This window comes from Numida meleagris, chromosome 3 (assembly GCF_002078875.1).
Source record: "Numida meleagris isolate 19003 breed g44 Domestic line chromosome 3, NumMel1.0, whole genome shotgun sequence".
In the NCBI taxonomy this organism is placed as follows: domain Eukaryota; kingdom Metazoa; phylum Chordata; class Aves; order Galliformes; family Numididae; genus Numida; species Numida meleagris.
In genome coordinates, this window is record NC_034411.1 from 52,451,277 (window position 1) to 52,476,270 (window position 24,994).

The following is a 24,994-nucleotide window of genomic DNA, read 5'->3' on the forward strand; positions in this document are numbered from 1 at the left end:
TAACCTTATGTTCTTTATTGAGTGCCATATAAATGCAGATGGATTCTTGCAGCAGCAATCAATTAGAAATTACATCACCCTCAGTAACTTGTACTGCTAGTATTACTGCTGTTGATACAAAAAAAATTGGGCTGTGGTGTGGGTAAACAATATGGGGTTCTTTTTAATATCTCTCTTGTCTTTCAGTCTCAGCAGGAGCAAGCAGAATAGCCAGGAAGACCAGTGTCTGTCCCACTTTGCCCTGTCCAGCTGAGTGTCATGGTTTTGTGATTTTCGGTTGTTGGTATTCCACATCATAACATCATGTAGTGTATGTACCTGGTTCTCAGAAGAGAAGGACTACTACATTCCCCAAGGTACTTTGCTCCTCTGTTACCATTTCCGGCCAGAGGGAAAAGATAAAAACCTGCAGATCATGAGACCTCATCCCTTCTCTTTCTGCCTGTCTCTCGTCCTGGCAGCACCTCGCTCCCCAGCCATCTTATCATCGATAGTAGAGTAAGGCCTACCTTGATTTTGGACATTCTCTCTCATTGTTTTGGCTTTATCAGCTTAAAATTGTAATTATATTGTATTATAGCATGTTGTTTTGCATTCCGATATCTTATTTAATAAATTAGTTTGTTTCTCCTCAGATTGTTGCCGCTGTTCTTTGCTCTCAGGCCCATCTCCTTACCCTTTTTTCTTTTTTCCCTTTTCCCGGGGCGTGGGCCCATGGGTCCCCTGTCCCATTCGTCACAGAACTGGGCCAAACACCCGTAAACCATTGACACTGAACTAAGCAGAGAGGAGGCAGCCGGCGCTGCAAGCCGCACTGGGGGCATGGGGATGGTGAGGATGGGACTCGCGCTGCCATGGTGCTGGACACAAAGGTGGCTTTCTTCTCAGGCAGTGTGACTCAGAGCTATTCCAGGACATTGTGCCTACACATGGGCTGAGATCTCACTGCTGCATGGTGTGAGGAGCCCAGAGCAAGGATTAGCAACAAACCATGTGAGCTGTACAGCACAGGCTGTGGTATATCTGGTGGTAATTATCAGCATGTGTCTATTCTCTCATTTAAATCCACCAGACGGTATGAAATAATTGTGGCTCTCAAATTGTTCAAACAAATCACTACTGATTTGTTTTGCTGTTAATGTTCCTTGATTTAAAGTATAAAAAGAATAATTTTTAAAGTACTTAAGTATTCAGTAAATCCAAACTACCACCGAAAGTGGAATTTTTCCCAAATACCCAATTATATTTAAGAAAAAAAATGAAATATCAGCATTAAATTCTTTACAAATCTTGCTGTTATTTTGGCTTTGAAGACAAGTAGTGATGAGTGGATATAATTCAAGACTGGAAGCACAGGTAGGCCCCACTTCTAAACACTGATGATTTCTGTGTATTAATCAGACAGCCAGAAAAGAAAGTTGACTCTAGTATAAGTTACTCAGTGAAGATTCAGTAATACAAACAGTAGACAAGATGCTAGAAAACACGCAGAATGAGAGAGAAAGAAATATGAGAGTCTGCTAATGAAATCCATAATGGAATCTGCAAAAGTTTTCCTCGCAGGAATGTTGAGTTCAGTTCTGCAGCCAAAAAACTAGAGCACAGGTATAGGGAAGTGAGAAGTATTCTACAAAAGCATCTGTATTGTCAACAAATCTTTATTTAAGGTGATAGCATTAAAAAGTTCAGAATTTAAAATATGAGAAGATTTGGTATGAAGACCTCTCTTTACAAGGGAATGTAAGAGAAAGGCAAAGAGAGAAGGCTGGAATACCTCTTAGTTCTACAGATGGTCTTGCATGAAATGAGTCTTTGATTATGTTTGAACTATGTTCCAGAACAACAAAGGAAATCCCTATTCATCCTGAAAAATGCAATACAGTACTTTCTCGAAAAATGACATCTGACAATGTCAGGCCTGTATGAAATCCAGTTGAAGTCAATGGAAAGATGACAGAAGTCAGTAGAAGCTGGATCAAAATGAAGCAGTTTCAGCAGGAGACAAACGAGGACTCATTCCTCAGTCACTCGAGTGGAATTCCTGAATTCCTCTAACTGTGATGAAGGCTTTCTTTACGGGTCACTGACAAAAGATGCCAGCAGGGCACTGCGCAGAAACATGCGGGTTCAGTTGGTAACACCAAAGATAAAGTCAAAGGTAGCAGAAGTGGACCAATTCCAAGTTATTCCTAAAACTTCACTGGTAGAAACCAGGAAGACTTAAAAATAAGAATAGGCATCACAGATGCGTTCATTTAGAATAGCATTATTATTTCGTAATGAATAATCTGGAATAATTACAAAGAATGCAAAAGCTTAATACTTTGTTTATTTAACCTTACTCAATAAAGATCCTTGGGACTATAAAGGAAAAATTATGTTGCTCTGATGTTGCTAACACTTGTCTAAAACTATTATACAATCTAATTAGCTTAAAATTTATTTAAGTGTGTTGAACTTTCCATCAAGCAACATGGCAGCCAGGAACACAGCCTGCAGGATCCCGAATCTGCCTTACTGACACTGGTGGCAAATCTCCCACAGACTTCAAAAAAGCAGGACTAGGCACAAGCATCTCAGATTTCCTGCTTTCCTCTTTATTTTCATTTCTAAGAGAAGAGATTTCTTTTTAAGTTTAGTGGTCTTTGAACAGATTGCTAGCACTGTGGTTTTTAATTTGGATGAGCTGTTTAACTGCGGTAATATCAGTGTTGTTTCTCATAGAAATTAAAAATGGGAAATACGCCAAAGTTATGACAATTGAGTAGTGGAAGCAGCAGAAAACATAATTTGTGTATTAAATAGAGAAAAGTTTATAAATGAGTTGGGGCCTTAGTTCTCAAAACTGCTTGCAAAATTAAAGAAGAAAGGAGAAGCAGGGGAGCTGAGCTGCTTAGTGAACATCAATTCTTCTGCTGAGGTATCCCAATTATTAGCCATCTGACTACACCTAGGATAAGCAGGACTCGTGAGAAAAGCAGCAGCAGCCACAGAAGAGTATGACACCAGTGCAGTGTCATAAAAGACAAAGAATTTATGAGAGAAGCAAACACATTCATAATTTATCTACATAACAAACACAAATTGGCACCACTTTCAAAGGTTTGTGCAAAGTCACGGAAGATAAACAGTTATGCTCATACCCCATTTTCATCTTTCTACTTTATTTTGAAGAGCTGCCCTCTCATTAAGAGATGGCAGCAGTATGATGAGAAGAAGAAAATAAAACACACAACCAAAAGTGCAGCTGTGACAAAATTCTGCCTATCAATGTAGTTAATAATCTACCAAAGTGCTAGTGTGATATACAGCTGTAATCTAGAGATCTTATGGTTTTAAAGATGCTGATAATAATGTTCATTTTTGGACTTGGCACTCTGTCTCTCATCAACATCTATGATAATGCATACTAAGCACTCTGTCCTTTGAATTTCTGCAGCTCATAGAACTCAGCAGTGAAAGAATAACAATCCATTTCCATATTTTTGTTTTGTTTTGCTCCTCTCCAGAATGTAGTACAGTTTAAAATATTTATTTGGAAAACATCTATTTTTAACCTGCCCCAAAAAAAAGCCAGCTTCCTACCTCCGACTAGCAGCTTCTATTTCTCCCCTGAATCTTTCTCTCTAACAATTCTTTCTCTTTCAAGTGCAAGAAGTCTAGGTGGGGTGACCAATAAAAGCAGTTCATTGATAAGACAGCAAGTTTAGCAAAGAAGAGTTGAAACAATGAAAAATTGATAGAAAAGTTCGGGCAAGTTTATCGTGGAGTTGTTGTTTTTTAACTGTTGTATTGAATACTAACACAAAAGGTAAGGGGAAAAGATGAGATCTGAATGATTAGAATTCTAACTAATGTAAAGAGAGGGAAAACTTCTCCAACAGCAATTTAAAGAATTGTGCTAGTGCCCTACAAGTATGAAGACTATGGTCTCGTGCAAAATTCAGAAAAAATGAGAAAGTTTAGTGAGTTGGACTAACATGATTATTTCTGTAAAATATAAAGGTCATGATACTTTTGGGTTGTGTCTAAAGTTTTAACTGTGGAGTGAAATTATATTCAGATGAAGATGATGGAAAATAGAATAAGCACTATTTCAAAACCGAGGGAAACACTGGAGTGTGTAAAACTGTGAAGGATTTATTCTTGACTCTAACAGAAATAAGAAAAATGTTAAGCAAATATTTATAGAAATAATTTATAGGAATGCTTCATAGAAACAGTTTGAAATTACACTCAGAGTAAGTTACATTCAAGAGCTCAGCTACAGCATTTCAATGGATCTAGTTAGACTACGTAGGATACTAGTTAGACTGGTAAGAAAAAAATATTAGTTCCATTGTGAATTAAAAACTTCCAACCTGCAATCTGCTAACTTATTATACCCCAAATTTTTCCTCTGATCTGTTGTAGGATTTGCTTAGAATCTTACCCAGGACAAACTCAAGGAAGTTGAAAACTTAACAAAGCATGATGAAACCAATGTTCTGCAGGAAGTAAAAAAAAAAGGAATTTGCTTTTTGGATATTCATAAATGCAAATGGGTTTCTCAGTAGTCCGGGCCATCATTGTAAAACTTTATGACATATTAATAACACACAATACAACTGTCTCTAAGTTTATGGCATATATTGATGGCACTTTATGGCTCACAAATGGTGTGCAAAGTAGGTAGGCATAGGGTTACCCCACATAATAACGATATATTATTAGAAGTAGTTTAGTGCTGTAACCACAGTGCTGTAGGGCAATCATGGAAAACACCCTATTAAAGAAAATGCAGTAAACTTCATGGCTCTGGTTTGTGGCCATAGAACCATACATTGTCATAAATACTGACATACAGACATACATATGTACAAGAGACATACACAGTCAGACAGGGAACTGACACACTTTGCATGTTTGAATATGCTGGAGTCGTTTCTCCCCCTTAACCATCTTTTTTAATAGACCAGGAAAAAGAAACAAAATCCCAAGGATAGAGTGATGGTATGGTGCCATGAGAGGAAAGCAGATGTTCAGTATACAGTAGAACATATGCTGACAAGCTGGACTGCAAATCTCATAAAACACTCAGCAATAAGGTTGGGAAAAGCATTCCCCTGCAGCCGGGGATTGTTCGTGAGACCTGACGCATGGCCTGAACTTCAAAGGTTTTGCTGGCATAACCGTATCATTTGAAAGTGTGAAAAATAACCCACAGCCACATCACTACAGACTACCATAAACATAGTTCAAGCAGCAAAATAGCCCTTTCAGAGTCTAGGTTTACACTATACCAGCTAAATTTTTTTTTGCCAGTAAGTGCTGTCTTTCTGCTGTGGGTATGTGGGAAGGAGATAGTACCATTTATAAATCCTTTAAAGTCTAGGTAAGCCTTGTAGAAAACTGGAAGCATTGGCAACTACTTCCTGATGGTAAACTAGAAATACTGGACTACCTCTGAGCTTAAAAAGCTCAACTTTACCAGCACAGTTCTCAAAAGTTAGCAGTTGAAGATTATGCAGGACTTTTGCCTATGCTGCAAAAAGATATGTCCCATACCCACTTCTTCCCTCTCCCTCCCAAGGCTAATTATGTGTTGGTTTCCTCTCTTTAATTTGGTGTTAAGAGTCACTCCCTGCCCATCTGTCCCTCTGAAATCAGTGTGCTGCTTTCAAAGAAATCCCCTGAGGCCCAGTTTTCAGGAGGTGTGACCCATCTAACTGGCTGCCTTTGAGGCCATCCCAATCCTACTGCCTCAGAAACCAGCAGAAGCCAGGAAATGAGAGCATATGGTAAATAGTTTAACACATACTAGTTTGGCTTTCAACTCTAGCATGATTTTTCAGTGTTTTGCATCTAGTAATATGTGTGTTAACTCAGAAGGCTCCGGTTCAAGAGAATAACTGCGGTGCCAGTGGACAGATACCAGTGTACCAGAGCTTGCTGCCTTTAGCAATATATCTACAATATATCAATATATCTACAACAGTATTCAGTTTTGTGGTAGATGAAACCTGAACTCTGAAAAACGATCTGTTAGAGCTCAAAGAAGCTCAGCAGGTTTAAATGAAAACAAACATGATAACCAGTATGAGGTTTGTGAGCACACCCAGAGCGCTCAGGTCCCCAGCAGTCATATATTTACAGACCAGCAGCATATACCTAATAATAGGCAATAAATCCATATCTCTTGTAGTACTAGCTATTGACTCTATCAATAAAAATTCTATAAAGACGTTACCGTTTACTATCGATGTTTCTTTTTTCTCTTACTGCCTCTTTTATGGTACCAGGTTGGATGCTATGAAGAAAATAAACATTAATTAGGGTGGGTTAATCCTCTAAAAGGAATGTTGCATAAACATCTCCCTTCATTTACCTGATATTGACCACATATACAGTGTAATTCCAGTTCTGGAAAGTATGGTTTAGCTGAAAAACAGGAAAGCATTGATCACAGAAATGGCATGTTAATAGAGCATTTTGTTGTTTAAAACAGAACTTCACCTCTCTTTCCCTTGAGAAATTCCCTTCAGTTTTTCAAAGCAAAGAGAACACACTCCCATCACAGTGAGGTAACTGTTAAATTGTACGTACAATTTGTAGTGAAAAATTTATTAGTTTCTTTTACTGAGAGAAGGAAATCTCTCAGAGGTCATGACATAGAATAGGTGAGTGTACAGGATGCAGAACTTTACTCCCTCTCCATCATCTTAAATTCTCAGAAACACTTTAATTAGAAAAGATTTACTGACAAAAATACAGGGTCAATATTCACCTAAATAAAAATCTACAGCCTTATGATAACCTCTATTTCAGACTTTTCTGGAGCTTATTCACAGTTGGCAATGGCTGTTCAGTTTTCCCCTCTGGAGAACTGTTTGCATGTTCTGCCAGAGCCAAGTGACACCTTTATAGACTCTTTGGCTCAGGCATCCACATACTTTGCTTGGCTACTGCTGCTAAGAGAACAACCTTAGCTGGTGAGGATGACTGCTTCTCTGGTCTACAGAGGACTATAGATGGTTTTGCTTCTCTAGTTTCTGAAAGCTGAATCCTTCTGGTTTATTAAAGAAAAATAAAGAATAAGTGCCATATATTTATGACATCACATTTTCATGTAAATAGTTGGTAGAAAGACAGTTTGCAGAATGTGTGCCATTATGAGAACTGTCAAAAAAGAGAATATTTCTATTCAGACAGAATAAATTTTCACATGTTGGAACTTCAATAATCCTCCATTTGGAGGGCCTGATTTCTGCTAAAATGTGCTCAAAATCTAAAACTACTAGAAATCCCAGCAGCTGGCCCGTGGTAGAAAACTTCTAAAGCAGACAATATTGCAGTGAATTGGAAAAGTGTATTGCATCACACAAATGAACACTGCGTATTTATCCTGCACCTGGGTTGGGGCAAACCTAAGCACAAATATAGGCTGGGTGGAGAATGGCTTGAGAGTAGCCCCAAGGAGAAGGATTTGGGTGGGTCAGTTGATGAAAGACTCAACATGAGCCAGCAATGTATGCTTGCAACCCAGAAGGCCAACCTGGGTTGCATCAAGAGAAAAATGGCCAATTCTGCCCCTCTCCTCTGCTCTCATGGGACTCCACCTGGAGGACTGTGTCCAGTTCTGGGGCCCCCAATACAAGAAGGACATTGAGCTGTTGGAGCGGGTCCAGAGGAGCACCACGAACATGATCAGAGGACTTGAGCACCTCTGCTAAGGGGACAGGCTGAGAGCTCATCAGCCTAGAGAAGAGAGTGCTCTGGAGGGACCATATAGCAGCCTTCCAGTACCTGAAGGGGGCCTACAGAAAAGATGGGGGGACTTTTTATATGGGCTTGTAGCAATAGGATGAGGGGAAATGGCTTTAAACTGGAAGAGGGTGGATTTAGACTAGATATTAGGAAGAAATTCTTTACTGTGAGGGCGGTGAAACACTGGAACAGGTTGCTCATAAAAGTTGTGGATGCCTTTACCCTGGAGGCGTTCAAGGCCAGGCTGGATGGGGCTTTGAGGACCCTGGTATACTGGGAGGTGTCCCTGCCTATAGCAGGGGGTTGGAACTAGATGATCTTAAATGTCCCTTTCAAGTCAAACCATTCTATGATTCTGTGATTCTATAACAATATAACTTCAAAACCACAATAGTATTTGAAGATAGAATTAGTATAGTGACATAGGAACTTAGAAATCTACATTGTTCAGTGGACAATTTTGATTTCCACATACTTTCCAAAATCTCAGCTAACATCTCCTGTTCTTAAGATGCTGGTTGATATAGGGGAAACGTTTCAAAATTCTATTCATAGTGAGTGAACACCCAAACTAGACCCAAATCAATTGCTGAATAAAGTAAGAAAGAAAATTTTACTTACCCATTCTGCAACCACATCATGTACTTTTGATTCTGAGTTGGAGTTGTAACTAAAGACAGTTATAGATATCCTGTAGAATAGCCCACCTGTCCATTAAAAACAGCATTACAATTTTAGAAAATGAGCAAATTTGCTTTTTCAATAATATGAGACTTTAGTGTGATGATGAATATGAAGATTGGGCTGAATCCCATGTGCAAGGACACCTCAAGCTCTTGTTGATATTGTATGAGTCTGGAGTGAGCAAGCCCTGCAGGCTTGCTTGGTACCATTCTCACTAGTCCTATCATTTTCAACAGGGAATCCCTCCCTCCCCATATTTATAGAGACACTTGAAATATGACATGGAAACTCAGAACTAACACAACTATAAATAGTATTCTGCATATGCCTTTATTGCAGCAAGATCATGGAAGTATCAGGAATTCTAAAATAAACAGAATTACTGAAATTTGTAACATGGAAAATTCCTGTGCTCAGTCATACTGTTATAATCCAGAAACAATCATTGCAAATTTGACAAAAAACATTATGAGAGCAGACAAAGCTCATCAGTTAAAGGTCACAAGATCACTGGGAACAGAATCAGGAGAGAGAAGCACTCCAATTTTTATTTTCTCAGCACATCTTTTGCTCTCAGGTCTGGTAATGGCCAGACAGTAGAACTCATGTCAGCTTTGTAAAACTGGCAGCTGAACAAACCATCTTTCAACCTGAAAATGTGCAACACTTGGCTTAGAGAAATCTCATATTCATTAAAGTTGTTTTAAACTGACACCAGGTAAAAATAAATTCTCTTTAAGCTCAGGAGCTGGTAGACAACATTTTGTCACAAAAATCTAATCTAATAAATATCATTTTTACTTTACATATGGTAAAAAAAATTATCATTAAGCTACTAAAAATTCTATCCACTTTTGATGGAGAAAATGTCCCAGAATGTATGTGGGAGGAGGAGAACTTCTACATCAATTCAGTCACATGCGTATGCCCATGTGACATTATTTACTATTACTATTTAGGGCTGTTACCAAATGAGGTTGTGGCTCTTGATCACAGACACATGTTTTTAGAGAAATCTTACACAACTATTACAGAGTCACTATACAGGACAGACCAGGACCTGAGGACAATTACAGTGAAATCCCTTACTATCTCTTGTCTGGAAAGGAAATGCTTTTTCTATGTCTAAATAATAATAAAAAAAAGAACTTTTATTGTAGTTTTATACACACGGAGAAAATCTCATAATTTTACAGCTTCATAGATAATCATTTTACAAGAGCTTAAAATAAAATTATCTGAAGTATCTTACTATTTTCCAGTTTAATTGTACATATTTGTTGCTATTCTATCCATGAGCTACCTTGGGTATTGTTCTTTCTCTTCATAATGGAATTGATCATATTTTCAGTGAGATAAATATGAAAATTCCCTTGAGATAAAGTGGTAAATAATCACTGTCTTACAGGAAGATGGTTTGCCAGTTACCTTCTTTGGTAAGTGATATGAATTTGCTTGCTTTTTGATTGGTTGACTTTTTTTCCCTCCCTTAAATCAACAAACATTCAACTTTAGTGTGTACTTTCTTATGAAAATGCTTGTTATTAGTACTGTGATTGTTTCAACTAAAAAAAGAAAAAAATAAATCTTGATTTTAGACCTTCAGCAAATTGAAAACACTTCAAATTAAGGCAGAATCCCATTTATATGTATATATCTTTGTATATACATATATTTAATTTTATATATAAAATGTACCTCCTGTATGTGCTGTGTAGATACACATACATAGAAAATGTGCAATATGTATATCCTTGTAAATTCACATATACCCATATATATAATTATAATCTCATTTGAATAATTATATATGTGGACAAAATCACCTTAATATAGGAATATGCAAAGTACTTTTAAAATCAAACTTAGTATCTACAAACAATAATCAACAGCTTCAAGATCTCCACCAGATGGTGAACAAAAGCATGAAGCGAAAAAAATAAACAACAAAGAACTAATCTACATTTTAAAACACTCTCAGGAGACTGCAGTCACAGATAGTGAAAATTAAAAATAATTTCTCACTCCAAATTAAACAGTGGAAATCCCATCTCAAAATACTAAATGAAAAAAAAAAACATTTTTATGGGCAGAAAATTGATGAAAAGTAGCCAAAGATAATTTGAAAAAAAAAAGAGGAAAAAAGAAGCTGGAAAAACAGTTCACCCACGCCCAACCCCAGCTACAAACAATATAATCATCAATGAAATACCACAAGTTTCATTTCTGTTAGTTTTTTCTGTAAAATATTTTCTTTAGGAAATTAAAAACCTTAAGAATTTATGAATATTGTAAGTGAAAGACATTCATAACATTTCAAATAATGAAGTGGCATAAAAATGCATAAAATACATAGCAATTCAATCTCTATTTTCAAACTATTCTCACAGTCTCATGAGAGTTGATTTAGAGAAGGACACAAAAATTAGAAATTACATGTTAATGACATTTACTATCACCAAGATGTTACAAATTCCCTTCTACTGCAATTAAAATACTATTCTAAAATATTTTTATATGTTAAATGAATCTATATCTAAAGAATGAAGTTTAGCTACTTCTATGTTCAGTCTACCAACTGAATAATAGATAAGATGATTTGTTTTTTTTTTTCTACATCTAACTTAATAGCTTGACATACTGTAGTTGACCTCTGGTCGGCACAGGGAGCCCAACTCAGTGAAGGTACAAGATAAAAGGACTATGGGAGAGCTAGTAAGTTGATTCAGTGGTGGGTAAAGGGTGGTATTATAGCTTGTCCCAGACGATAAATTAGTTAAGGAATGAACATGTGACAAAACTGATGATTGATAGTACATTGCAGGAGAAACTTGCATTTGGGAATGCATGTAAGAGTCATGGATTGCTGCTCCAGGTGTCATTAAAGAGTGGTTCAGTATGGTCTCTTTGTGCTGAATAGTAGTTCCACTGTATGAAGATGGCAAATGTATCACATCATTAATTATTTCAGTTCTTGATGATACCAGAAGGGAAGAGAAGGATCCATAATCAGCATTTTCAAAATCTGAGACATGAGTGCTAACAATATTCAGAGAAGACATTCCTTTTCCGTGCTTGCTGAAGGATTCGTATACCTCTCCTGAATCCTGATCTGAAAGCCTCGATCTGTTAGTTGATGTCAGAACAGCAGGATTCCTTTTTTCTTTATTATCACCAATAATTTCTTGTTCTACTGCCCTTAGAGAGTATTTAATAATGTCCTCTTGATTTTTGATGGAGTTTTTTCCACCTAAGACTGTTAGAAGACTTCTTGCTCTTTCTGTTGTTGGCAAGCTTAATTCCACTACATCCCACCCAGGGGTCAGGCTTGGAGAAATTGTATCAAGGTTGTTTTGAAGACTTAGGGGGAGTGGAGGTGTGGAGTAGCTGCTGGGAGGTACAGTGTCTCTGAATTTTGAGTCAGAATGAAGAGGCTGCCTCAATTCCAAAGACGATGTAGTTATAAATAAGTCAGAACTCATTGAATAATTATTTTTTATAAAAAGCCCTGCATCTATTTGAACTTCACTTCTTGCATTATCAACAATATTTGTTACAGCATCAGTCTCCAAAACACTTTCAAACTGCAAAAGTCCATGTGTTCTTGTGCTGTTTACCAAATGATTAACTAGTGTATTGACCAAGCGAACAGTTTGGCTATCCTTTGAACATGAAGGCTGGATTCCTGAATGTGTTGTAAGGGCAGAAACAAGCTGCTGTCTATTGTTTAGGATGGTCACATTGGTTCTGCCACTTTCTACATCAGTTCCACCCTGCATATGTAAACTATGATAAAGCATTAATTTTTCCATAGAGTTTGCAACCGCCTTATCAAAGGGACTTATCTGTACAGAGTGTCGATGCAAAGGTGCTTCAAGAGAAGGGAAAAGAAAATCAAAATATAACTCATCATTGGAAGATATGGTTAGATTTGAGAAGTTCATTGTTGACTGCAACTGTGATTTTGTCTTGTCATTGCTTTCTGAAATTCTCCTTGAAAAGCCTGGATTAAATAAACTGAAGATTTGTCTTTCTGAAGCTGCTGCATGGCTAGAGAAGTTCACTTCTTCAGCTCTGTGATCTGACGATCTAATTGTAGAAGTCTGCTCAGAGATACTGTCAGTCTTAGCAGGTGAGCTAATGGATGGCAACCCTTCTGTTGGGTTAAAAAGCAATTTACTGAATGAAGCTAACCAATTTTTTGATGACTCCCCAGAAAACGCTTTCAAATGATAGGAAGCAGTCCAGAAACCTGATGTCAAAGAAGGGGAAATATCTAAATATTTTGTTGGAAAATCTAAGTAATCTGGCTGCCAGGAGATGTCAACTCCGTTAATATTCTCAGGCTCTAATATAGAAAAACCTGACTCTTCACTTTTACTATGGGATGCATCTAAGTTGTTTTCCAGTACCACCTTTCTGAGGGTCTCACTTGGCTTCTTTTGAATATGTGCTGAATGTTTTAAATAATTAGACCAGTAATCAGTATTAGACATAAATGTGCTGTCACTTTCCAAAGACACGTCCATCAATGATTGCTGATAAACAGGCAGCGTTGCTACAACATGCATAAATGCTGAGTTAGTCCAGCTTGTTCCTACTGGAAGTGCTGACATTAGTTGTTCTCTGCTGTTCTCTGTCACAGAAATTGTCAGTTGGCTGTCAGGCATAATTTCTGTATAAGTTTTTTTCTTGATGTTAAAAAAAGTTGTTGGGTTTGCATCTGGTGTGTCCACAAAGATTAATTTTGTAATGTCTCCGAAGTAATGCTCCTTAATGTGCATAGATGTAAATTGAAATTCACTGTTTTCTGCTAACATGGAAAAATATTTCCTATTAGTGTTGCCTTCTATCATTTCTGGGTAAACATTTTGAAGTGCAAAATCTAGCAAATCGAGTCTACTTTTTTGCAATAATAGCTTCTCTTTCATTGGTGATATAGATAAGCTAGAAAGAGAATGATATTTCTCTTCTTTAATGTCAGAGGTGATATGATGATGAAATACAGTCTCATTCCAACTGTCAGGCTTCAAGACATCATTTATATGCATGAAATTGGGTGTGTCGTTGTTGGAGGATGAAATCCACAGGGCTTCTTCTCTGCGTTCATAAGCAGTGCTTCTGCTAATGGGAAGACGGAATGCTGACTCAGAGTCAGCGTAACGCAGCCCATCTGCCAGATCCCGTGCTTCCTCTGCAGTAAGACTTCTGTTTTGAAGAAGAGGAACTGCTGCATTCACAAAATGATCTGCAACATCATCTGCTGCATCAGAAGTGCCATCAGATGAAACTCTAGAATCATTCAGAATATTTTCATTTGGTAACTGATTCATCACAGTATTTTCTGTAAAAGCAGCCAAGGTACCGTTGCTAGTCTCCTCAGAGGCAGATGATATGGACACAGTTGGATGAAATAAGCTGTATGTGTTTTTTTTCTCCAGATTCTCATCTGCTGAGCTTTCACTGAAACGGGGAGGCCTTTGTTTCACTGGCCAAATAATTGGGGTTGAGATAATTCCTATGGTTTTGACCCCTTCTATCCTAGACTCTTGCTGCCTTTGTGGTTGTGAATGGGAGGTTTCAGGTGAATTTCTCTTCATTCTGAAGATAATCGTAGCAGGAAGTCTGATTTCCTGCAAGTCTGTGTAGTAAGCCGCATAGTTAGTGGATTAAAGAAAGTAAGTACAACTTAGCTTTCTGTTCTTGACTGTCTGTTCTGGGTCTAAAAACCAACTCAGAAATTATACCAGTTATCTGAGTAAAAGTTTATCTTGCTTCTACTGTAAATGAATTTGATCCAATTTTCTTAGTTTTTCTGTTTTCTCTTGGTAGATTTGAAGTCAAATAACAGATAACTTGTCTAGTTTTTATTCATACTAACACTATCAGGGTGTTCAGTTCCTTCTGTTAGCTAGGAAAATCAAAGTTGAACGTTCATGATGAACATGAAGTGAGTGGCTTCATGAAAAAAAAAGCACAGTTTGTAAGTAAGTTTCAAGATTTTCTTCTTACTTCTACTGCTTACTAAATCCAAATAGAATGAATCCAGATAAATTCTTTCACAGTGTCTATTATACTGCCTCATTGCCAATATACAAGGAGTGATTTGCCAAGAGAAAAAACACTCCAAGAATGCTAAATCCTACAGTAACAACTAATACATTTGGGGGAAAAAAAAGAAAAAAAAAAACAACAAACAATGCACTTCCTCCCCCCCAGCCAAGACCAGATACTGATTTACTTCTGGGGAGCACACAAAATCTTTAGTAAAAAGATCTATGAGCCTCACATGAAAATTGCAGAAGACTATTTCTGTATTCTTATTAATGGTTTAACAACTTCCTTTAGCAAAATAATTTTAGAATCTCCTCAGAAAACGATGTTCAGTCTCTAGGAGACAGTGATGTCACCGATTTGATAAAACCTCAAAAGAAATCCTTGCTTTTTTCCTGTGCTAATAATAGAATCACTTACTATCTTATTTTTTCCCTTAATCTTTCTAAATGAAAAGTAAATGATATCTGATACTGTCAACATTTTCCCTAGTAGAGTCTGATCCAGTTCTTCTTGAAGTCAGTGGAAAGATTCCTGTTGACTCAGTGGAAGTGGCTTTGCTCCACAGAAATGATTCCACTTGGCTCCCCTGTGTTACCAGTGAGGAATAGAGAGTCCCAGCATACTACCACCCTGGCAGCATAAGCCACTCAATGTATGACTATCCGCAGCATTAAAGCATTTCAAAAGCATGATGCTTTACAGTTCCTTTTAAAAAATACTTCTCCCTTCCCTTATTCTTTGCATGGGTAAATTCAGTGGGTGGTACAAAGGAACAGGGTAAACATGATACAAATAAACACTGAGTTTGGTTCTGTTCTCACACCATTCTTACAAGGGCAAGTCTAATGAAATTACTCCTGATTTATTTCAGAGAAAATGAAATCAGAACTGAGACATGACCCTTGACTTTACACCATGAAAAACATATCTTAAAATACAACAAATTTTCTCTAGAGACAGTACAAGGAAAAATGTAACACAGGATTTCTTACCATTGTTTGGCTTATCGGTTCTATTAGTATCAGGCATGTTAGTGGTGACAGTGGGTGGTGTAGGAGTAGTAGCATTTACAGTAGCTGGTAATAAAGATGAGAAAGAGGTGAACTTGAATGAAATATGAATGTTAATGAGGTAAGACAAAACGGGAACAATGCATGACAATGTAAATTGAAACCACTGACACATAATGCCATATATGTTAAACACTTTCTCTTTTGTACAAAGTGATGAATGGACATGAACTGAGATCCTAGTCCTGCAGTCTTCACTTTCACTGACTTCAGTGGGAGTTTTGCCAGTGGGAGGGTTGCAAGATCAGTCCTGTACTGCCTTCACAAATTCTAAATCCTCTTATGAGAGCATCAGATCCAAACAGCTGTGCAAAGACCAGAAAACAGATCTTACAAGCTCAATGGTGAGCTTGGAATATTTACTTGTGAAAACAGTAGTTATGTCTACTCAGGGACTGAAGATGATGAACAAATGTGAAACTAGAACTCCCATGTAAGTTTCTAATTAACTCAGTTGAACTCTATATAACAAAGAGAATTTAAATCAGACTTGAAATAATTTGACTGGAGTATATATTTTGAAAGCTTTGTGTAGGATCTTAGCTGTACTGTTCCCACTGACACTAACAGGAGTCATCCCACACAGTACTGGAAAATGTTTCCCAGGAGAACTAGCTAGAACACTTTTCACATTCAGAGTAAGGAGCCAAAACTGAAATTTTCCCTCACTGAAGATCGGGAGGGTACACACTCTAGAGGAAAAAAACACTTCAAAGATCAGACCTCTAAATTTTCAAATAGTTTGGAAAATAATTCTTCTAATAGCTCCCAGGAATGTAAATCCTCTCTCACTGACAGATTTCTTCTTTCCCTGAAAACTCTTTCCACAGTGTGAAGATTCATGCAGTATACTCTCGCAGTAATATACATCTTTTGCAGATTTTGAGAAAGAACCAACTTGGAAAGTTTAGGCATCATATTTTAAGAAAGTGCACTTCTGATTTTTGTTAGGCTGTTTTAGTCAACATTGTGAGTCTGAAAGTCATAAACTCCGGTCTCAGCTGAGGGAGTAGGTTCATGTTCTGGTTTCAGTGAAACTAGAAACTAGAGGAAAGAAAAGGAAGGCTACAGTAAACAGGGATTCTAGCTGGGAAAGTGAGCATATAAAGTCACAATCTATAATATAAAAAAGCTCTTCCATGTAACTGCAGGGCTATATTGCCTGAAAAACAAGTTTTAATGCTCCTTAGTGATTTTGTCTTCCAGTCAACACTGTTAGAAGAGGTATCTTCCAATGAATGAAAATATTTGCTAAGCATAATGAAGAAAACAGCTCTGTCATCAGACCATATGTGACACAGTCTGGTGATATTGCACAACACAGAACAAACAAACAAACCAAAAAAGGAATCCAAAGTAGCCTTTCAGCATAAAATAAGTCTGCAGTGCTGAAAGAAATACACAGACATGTTTTCATGATTTTTCATTATTAGGACAATGATGATGATGATAATGATGATGATAAGGCACAGCATGAATTTCAAAGTAGCAAATGCAGAATGTCAGTGACACTTGACCAAAAACTTTTCAGAGAAGGAAACAGTATTACCCTGATGAAAAGTACTCACTAAGTTTGCTGAAGTCTAAGAATGTAAGGGAGGCAAGATAGGAAGGGAACATCTTTTGTTAGAATTAGAGTCTTCTGCCTAGCAAGTTAATAAAGCTGAAGAAAAAAGTGAAGCTTTTAGGAAAACATAATGTTTTTGTCCAAAAGTGTATCTATTTCTGCAGCCCAATTAGCCAACCTAATGAAAGATATTCTCTCTCCTTTCACGTCATATCATTTTAGTTAGAAGAAATCTTTTAGAGTTCTTCCAAGAGAATAGATAAACATCTTTATATAGTGGCAGTACAACCTTTTTTGATAGAAGAAGAGTAACACTGAATAAATGATGCTGTCACATTTACATAAGGTATTTGGGTACCAGTTTTTATAACATATTGTGCTTTGTGTGACAGATGCTTGAAAATTGCTGTTTGAAATCTGATTATGGGCACAACTGGCACAGCATTTCACTTTCCCTATGGAGACCTCCATATGATGCAAGACTCTGAGCCAAATCTACCTTGGAAATATCCAGGAGAAGTACACTGGAGACTATCACAGATCTCTTACTGGCTTCCCAAGAGGAGTGCATTTTCCTTTCCATCCTTAAATTAAATCTGATTTATTTGCATAGAAAGAGCTCCCCGCCTCCCCCTTTTGTACGTTCTCTACTGTCTCTATCTTTCAACACTCAGCTTGAAAAAGATTACATAGCTTGACATTATTTTTGAGGTAGCCTCTGTTGTGATTAAAATCTCACATATAATCTCACTTGCAGGCCTGTGTTCATGAATGTATTGTGGAAATGGGCTGATCTTGTTCATGTGGGTCATTTTTACTGAACCTCAGCCTCTAAGCATTAGAGAAAAGAATTAAAGTGGAGAAATTGACAGTACCTGCATATGCAATAATTTGAACAGCATGAATGTTTTTAGGGTTCTTCTCTTCCTTGCATTCAAGTGAGCTGATATTTCAAGAGACATAGTCAATTTTTATTTGTTGTGACTTTGACACTATTAAATCATCGTTAAGTGTTGTAACAAGTGTTTTATTAACACTTGCTGCTGCATTTTCAAGTCTGAGGTTAACTTTCTTCCTTCTAATCTTAAAGTATTTAGCCTAAAAGTAGCCTACTGGAAAAATCTGAATCATAGTAAGATGCTTTGTTCATATATGACCTTTTTTTTTTTTTATTTAAAGATGCACACATTTCTTATCCTGTTTTACATTTTATTGTGAAAATATGCAGGTGGAAAAGAGATGGAGAGAGAAAGAAAGCAGTCAATTAATTCAGTTTTGATATAATAGAGACCATTTAGAAAACTTATCAAGGGAGTAATCACATTTTCTCCACACATTGTATACAGGACACCCTCACATTTGATGTGACTAAAGAATTCCTTTCCTTGCTATTTCTCCTCATAGTTCAGTCTTTTAGAAATAAATAAATTAAAAAAGAAGAAGAAGAAACAGAATAAAACAAAACAAATCAAGGAAAATAAAGATTTAGCAAAGATGAAACTGTGAAAATGACCTGAGCTTCTTACCTTGACAAAGGCTTCCTAGGTTTGCACAACTTGTTGGTTCAATTGCAGAAGAAGGAATTAAGTATGAGCCTTTAGAAAAAGAAAGTCAAATAGTTAGACAGGTTTGTCTACTGAGCATAAAATCAACTTATGTCTTGCAGTAACAAAGTCCTCTCCCTAGTTTTTCACTGACAAAACCGGTAAAGCTATTTGCCTATAAGACCTATGTTTTTTTTTTTTTTTTGTCTTTTCTTGCTGCTGAGAGATCCATAGAACTCACTTGCAAGCCACAGTCACTTACATATCCTGCCCTAGTTTTCTCATACTCTCCCCAGCTGTAGTTAAATAACAGCCCATTAAATGAATGCAGCCTGTGTGCACTCTGAAACAACTCTATGTAGAGGGGTCAGTACGTCTGTAGAATTTATGGCACCTTCACAAGCAGCAAAACATGTGCCTTGGAGACGCATCCACCCTCTTTCTTGCAGCACAGGTTACCCACCACACAGTTCTGAGTAATATTCCCGTGGCAGACACCAGCCAGATAAAAGGTGATTAAACTTGTTACTGTGCACAGGGTGTGGGCATGATTAATATTCTGGTATGCATGATTTATAAGCAGATAATGTTGTAAGTCTGTATCTCTTCTGAATTATTAATCACTACATGCACATAGTCCGAAGATCTAGATACAAAAATGGAGAATGTAAGAATGGCTACAGGAAAAGAGCTAGTGAAACCGCATTAATTACAATTCATGTTTTACAGTGGGTCAGTTGCAGATATAGCTGCTTCTGCACATCATGCTGAAAAAAATGGAGCCATACAGCATGGCATAATCTGAACATACTGGGAGTGTTGCCCTTTTGGCTTTCGTTTTACCACTTCAGAATCATATTGACTCAGAGAGGTTCTCTCATGAAACACCGTATCCTTCCATTAAATTAAAGAGCCACCACCCACAAGCTTGTAAAGATAGCTGAGAAAGTATTTCCTGTGATGGAAGAACAGATGAAGTGTGGGGCCTCAGTGCAGAAGTCATGACATGCCACAGATATCATTACATGTATTGCCAATAGAAAATGGGAAGAATTTAAAAAGTGATTCTCTATGAAGTTTTCTGTAGTTTTGTGTAGGGTTTTTTGTTTGTTTGTTTGTTTGTTTAGTTTTTTTTTTGGGGGGTGCTTTTTTTGGGGGGGGGGAGGGGTTGTTGGTTTCTTCTTTAATAGATTGAGAGATTGTATTAAGACAAACTGTTTTCCTTGACACATTTCCTTTCAACTTCAAGAAGCATGTCCTAAGTGAATGTACTATATACTGCATGAGACTTTTTCCCAACATATATTTTCTAATATTAAACAGTCAACACCAAAACCTGCTGTGAGTAACCTCCTCTTGGTTCTGTACCAGGGAAAAATGACTTGAAAGATGACAGAAAATCTGCAGACTTGAAAGAACTCTTGAGGCAGAATACTGTATTCCTTTAAAGTGGAATACGTTCAGTCAATATATTAAATGAGCTTTTTAAATGTTTAATCAGGCTGAACTCTGGCCAGACTAGACTTTCCCTCAGTAATCACCAAAGAAGTATAATGGTCTGGCTACAAACAGATACTTGGCATTAGCTCTCTTAATAAATGCAGTAGCATGACCAGTAATGTGAACAGCAGACAGAGCCCTGCATTACAGACAATTTGTGTGATAAATTTCACCAAATTTTAATGTGTAAATCTCAAACATGCATACCTGCTTGTCATGCTAGATTTTCCTTATAGTCAGTGGAGAGAAACAGGCACTCCTACAGCATAAAACTTCTGACTTAACTGAGACATCTACCCTAATGTGAGTTGAACTGACATTGAAAACAGCCTTTCTCTCTCCATAATTCAAAAACAGCACTAAGTGTATTTAGCTCAGCCTTAAACATCTATCCTTCAGCTGCCTAAGGCAGACAGATCCCACCCCAAGCTAAATTTGACAATGAAATTAAGAACTTAGATTTGGGAATGAAGGACCTAAGTAAAGTACACAATACAGAAATTGGAGGCAAAAGTGGACATAGACCCAAGCTAGCCTTAAACTGAACAGGTCACATGCTGCTCTAAGTGTAGCCATTGCAGGCTCCAAAATCATTACAAGAAGTTGATTAAATACTCCTGGGTTTCTCTGCGCTGAACTCTGCACTGATGCTGTTACAGTGCTCTCACTACCTAAACCATTTATTTTAAAATTAGTTTGGCTACCCAGGCTGTGTATGTATACCTTTAAATGCAAGCCCTGCAAAGTTAGAGCAATGAAAACAGAACTCCGTCAAGTCTTCCAGAAACATCCCACCATGACTGCACAGCTGTGAAAACATTAGTCTAAGGAATAAGCTAGGAGAAGGTAAAATTATGAAAAGATTATTGGGAACAGTTTGTTGGTGTTTTTGTCTTCCGTAAGCCTACTTGTAAAAGCTTATCTGAAGAATGATGAAAATAATATCGCTTGAAAAATCTAAACACAGTTCAGGCACAATTATGTTGAGATCATCACTGAATGTTAGGGCTGTTGGTTTTTTTTTTTCTTTTTTTTTTTTTTCTGTTATGAGCAGCTCCTGGGAAAAGCATTACTGGTGCTTGGAGAAAATTCTTTTCTGCATAAATCCTTCCATTTCAGCTAAATGAAGTCTAATCAGTTAATCTCACCAATGTCAGTGGTTTATTCATGGCTGATAGACTGACGCATCAGCCCCCCTGTTAAAGGCTGGTTTTACAATGAAGCCTTTTATTCAATACGACGAAGGGAAGAAAATGCTAACAATTCCATCTCTGAGATTAGTAACAGTTTCTGAAACTGCACTGCACCCAGTGTTTTCTTTTAGGACATACTTTTTTTCTAGGGAAGCCTGTATCATGGTGGGTAATTCAATATCCTTGAAAGAGACTGGTTAGTATTTCCACCCTGCTTAGTTACAGGAAGTAACAATTACTATATAGAGATACACTCAAAGCAAACACAAACATGGAAAATGAGGCCTATGTTTTTGCAAACGTGAGAAAGCTCATGCACATTTTCTAAAATAATATTCTGCTCTAAGGAATCCACTGAACAATGACATCTCCAAAAATCAAGCTGTGTTGTGGAATGAAAATAAGTGTACTGTACCTGTGAGCGCAGCTATGAAGTAATGCTACTGTCACAGGACTGTGTTTAATAGAAAAAGGGTCAAGATCCATACACCCGACAAAATCAAATAAGACTGCAGTATTTACAGACATCCTGGTATACAGTTTAGTAAAAGTGTTGTAGCTTTCATGGATAACAGTTTAATAAGAGTAAGATTTGGGGGAAAATTACTTTCTCTCAGATTTTTACTTTCTGTTTGTATGGGCAGAAGAGCAATTTCTGTGTTCAGAACAACTTCATCAGCCATGACCAATATTTAGACTGCCTTTTCATTGTTCTGCTAGGCACTTAGAGGCATGCTGCAAGCTGTCTCAGTGAATCAATCTACTTCGTAATTTGGTTTCAGTAAGCTAAAGCAAGAAAGATGCAATATACTGGCCACCTTAATCCCTCATGAGCTAATAGATACATAAACTAGCAAGTCTTAATTATGCCAGGTAGTGTTTTAAGCTATGGATTCCTAAAATGCTGACAGGTGCTCTGTTAGGAGACTCTGACGCTATTTAAACTACATTTAAACTAATAGGTTCTAAAGTGGAGAGGTCAACATTAAAGAGACATCACATACTTCAGAACCAATATTTGTATTTTTTGACTTTGATTTAAAAAAAAACAAAAAAAACAAATGTATGTGTGCTACAATAGAGGGTCCTAGACAACATGAACAGGAGTTCCATAGCAATAGGTTTTCAATAGCATAATATGTTCATATATAAGCTACTGCTGGCCATGGCTCCAATTTTATCCTATGCATTTTAAAAGTATCCAAATATCTCTGATGCATTCACTAATCAAATAATTTGTTTCCTTCTTTTAAAAAAATAAAATACTGCTCCAAATGGATTGTTGAGTTTCAGTTATTCTTTCTTTTCCTGGAAAAAAAGTTCCTGGAGAAAATTCTCATCCAGCTGTAATAACATATACATACATAAAAATTACACCTAGGCACTAAGAAGAATAAAGTGTTTGAGCTAGAGAATGAAAATAAGTTGGACTAAGTATGAAAATTTGTCTTCTGATGTAATCTACGGGAAGACTGTAACTGTCAGTTTAAAGAAGGGCAGACAACAAATTATGAAAATGATAAGAATGAATGATTTTGATCTAAAATGCTTCCTTCCCATCTGTCTCCTCTAACTTAATCTTCTTTTTTTTTTTTTTTTTTTTTTTTGTACTTATCTGTCTTGTATGCATTAGAGTTTTGCCACTGTTTTTACTGCCTCTCTGCACATAGAGCACAATGCTAACAGGTTCTTCTAGCTAATGAAAGCACCAAAGGGTAAGTACAAAAACATTTACTTAATGGTTAGTTAACACACTTCTTTTCTCTCTGGAGACTGTGGTTGTCAAACCTGATGGTTGCAGGTACTTTCCTGTGATCCTCATTTCATATAAGTAGAATGCCGGTAAACAAATCACTGGGGAAGAACTTTGATCTGTACATAATTTCAAGCAGCATCTCAAAACACTTAGGGGATTTTTCTTTTCTCATACAGAATCAACTTTATGGCCTTTCACAGCCTCTGAGTACAGAGTTGAACTAAAGTTGAAGAAAGACAAGACCTACCTGTTTTTCTTTCAGAGGAACTTTCATTTTTTCTTGCTAGGATATTTTCAGAACAATGCAGAAGTGCGTGTGTGGGGAGAATAAGCAAAAAAGATTTGGCAAGGCATACTTACCACAACTCAAATTGTTTTCTGCTTTCAGTGCTGAAGTTGGAATACTCCAGAATTCATTTTCCCAGTCTACAATGTTTCCTTTCACATCGCAGCTGAGGTTGGCCAGTGTTTGAGCATTCATGGTGAAATTCCAGAGGCGGAAGTTGTAAATGTCCCCATTTAGAGAACTCACTTCATTGCTGTTAGAGCCCAGCACAAGCCTCCCATTTCCAGGGATAACTTTGCCAAACATATCTGGACAGTACGTATTATGATAGATACTTTTGGCATATACACCTATAGTGCCCGAGAAACTATCCCCTATGACACAAAGCTGTTCAAATGTTCCCGTGAATAACTCCACATTTTGAGGCAATGCATTGTCAAGTATGCACTGTGTGTCTGAAATGGACAGAAAATGGCCCTTTGTGGTCTTCCCGAAGCTGAAGAACTCTTTTGATGATGCATCAGTGTAGGAGAAGATCTGCCAGTCATCATTGTCATCATTGCTGCTCTTGGTTGCTTCAAAGCATAGTGTGAACTGGCTGAGCTCTGGAACCAAGACTGTTTCTGCTATGGATACAGCATCAACGTCGGGATCTTGGGGAATGATGACCTTCTGATTCCGCAGAGACACGGCAACTAGAACAGGGAGCAGATAGATTAATTAACTGGAAAGTATTCTCATATAAAAATAAAGGCAGACTGGCAGCAGTTTAGCGGCATTTCTTATCAGTGCAATATATCAAAAGCACACACTGAGGGGAATTTGGCTTGGCAGAGTGCTCATCCCAAAACATGCTGAGTTCCTTTTCAGAGGGGTGGAGAATGCTGCACCATGCACAGTTAACTCCCAAAGTTGCATCAAAAGCAATATTAGGAAATATTGCCTGCCAGTTTACACTCACTTGATAAAAATTAATATTTATTCATCAAGGAAAGATGTAGTAGGCAATAGAGAAAAACAGTTATTTGGAAAACACAGTATGATTTTTGAAGTTCTATTATTTTAATTATTTGTCTGCATGACTGCATTATACCAACAAAGTTCAGGTTTTACTTCTTTTAAATATCAATACTGCAGTAGAAGAAAAATTCCATTACATTTCTTGGCAAACTGAAGCCCATTGTTCCTGAATTCTGGTGATGAGTTTCTGAAAAACATTAAGCATTTTCCCATTTTGTCCTCAGCAACTTTTGGGTTGGACATTGTAATCACGTACCCAATTTGTATCCAAGCTGTGTACCTGTTGTAAATATTTGTGTTCCAGATTTTGCTCAAGTATCTAGAAATGGCCAGTCCTCCTCCAAAGCAATGCATTGTAGTAAGGGCATGGGCAGAAGTACTTTGTCTCTAATTTTTTTAAGCATTCTAATTTGCACTGGCAAAATAGCAGTCACCAAATGAGAAAAACAGTGTAAGTAGAGAAATAAACATGGAGAATGAAAGCTGCTGCCCTGGTACTGAACAAGTCTACTCAACGTTGCTGTGCTCCTCAGAGTCAATTGTTGGCACTTTCCAATACAGCAAAAGGACA

General features: G+C 37.2%; 1 protein-coding gene across 8 annotated transcripts in view; it reads right to left on the minus strand.

The window, feature by feature from the left end:
* ADGRG6 (adhesion G protein-coupled receptor G6) overlaps nucleotides 1-24,994 on the minus strand; it is a 111,519-nt gene that overhangs the window by 37,756 nt on the left and 48,769 nt on the right. For 5 of the 8 annotated variants that reach the window (XM_021391563.1, XM_021391564.1, XM_021391565.1 and 2 more), the window contains 4 exons: nucleotides 23,478-24,098; nucleotides 18,651-18,719; nucleotides 15,480-15,563; nucleotides 8,740-14,071 (listed from right to left, as the gene is read on the minus strand). In XM_021391563.1, coding sequence (XP_021247238.1) covers nucleotides 11,055-14,071; nucleotides 15,480-15,563; nucleotides 18,651-18,719; nucleotides 23,478-24,098 — 3,791 coding nt within the window. In that variant the 3' untranslated portion in view covers nucleotides 8,740-11,054. Of the gene's footprint in view, nucleotides 1-6,229; nucleotides 6,290-6,367; nucleotides 6,421-8,367; nucleotides 8,454-8,739; nucleotides 14,072-15,479; nucleotides 15,564-18,650; nucleotides 18,720-23,477; nucleotides 24,099-24,994 lie in introns of those variants that run through there. The other 3 variants (XM_021391569.1, XM_021391570.1, XM_021391566.1) reach the window with 3 other exon arrangements.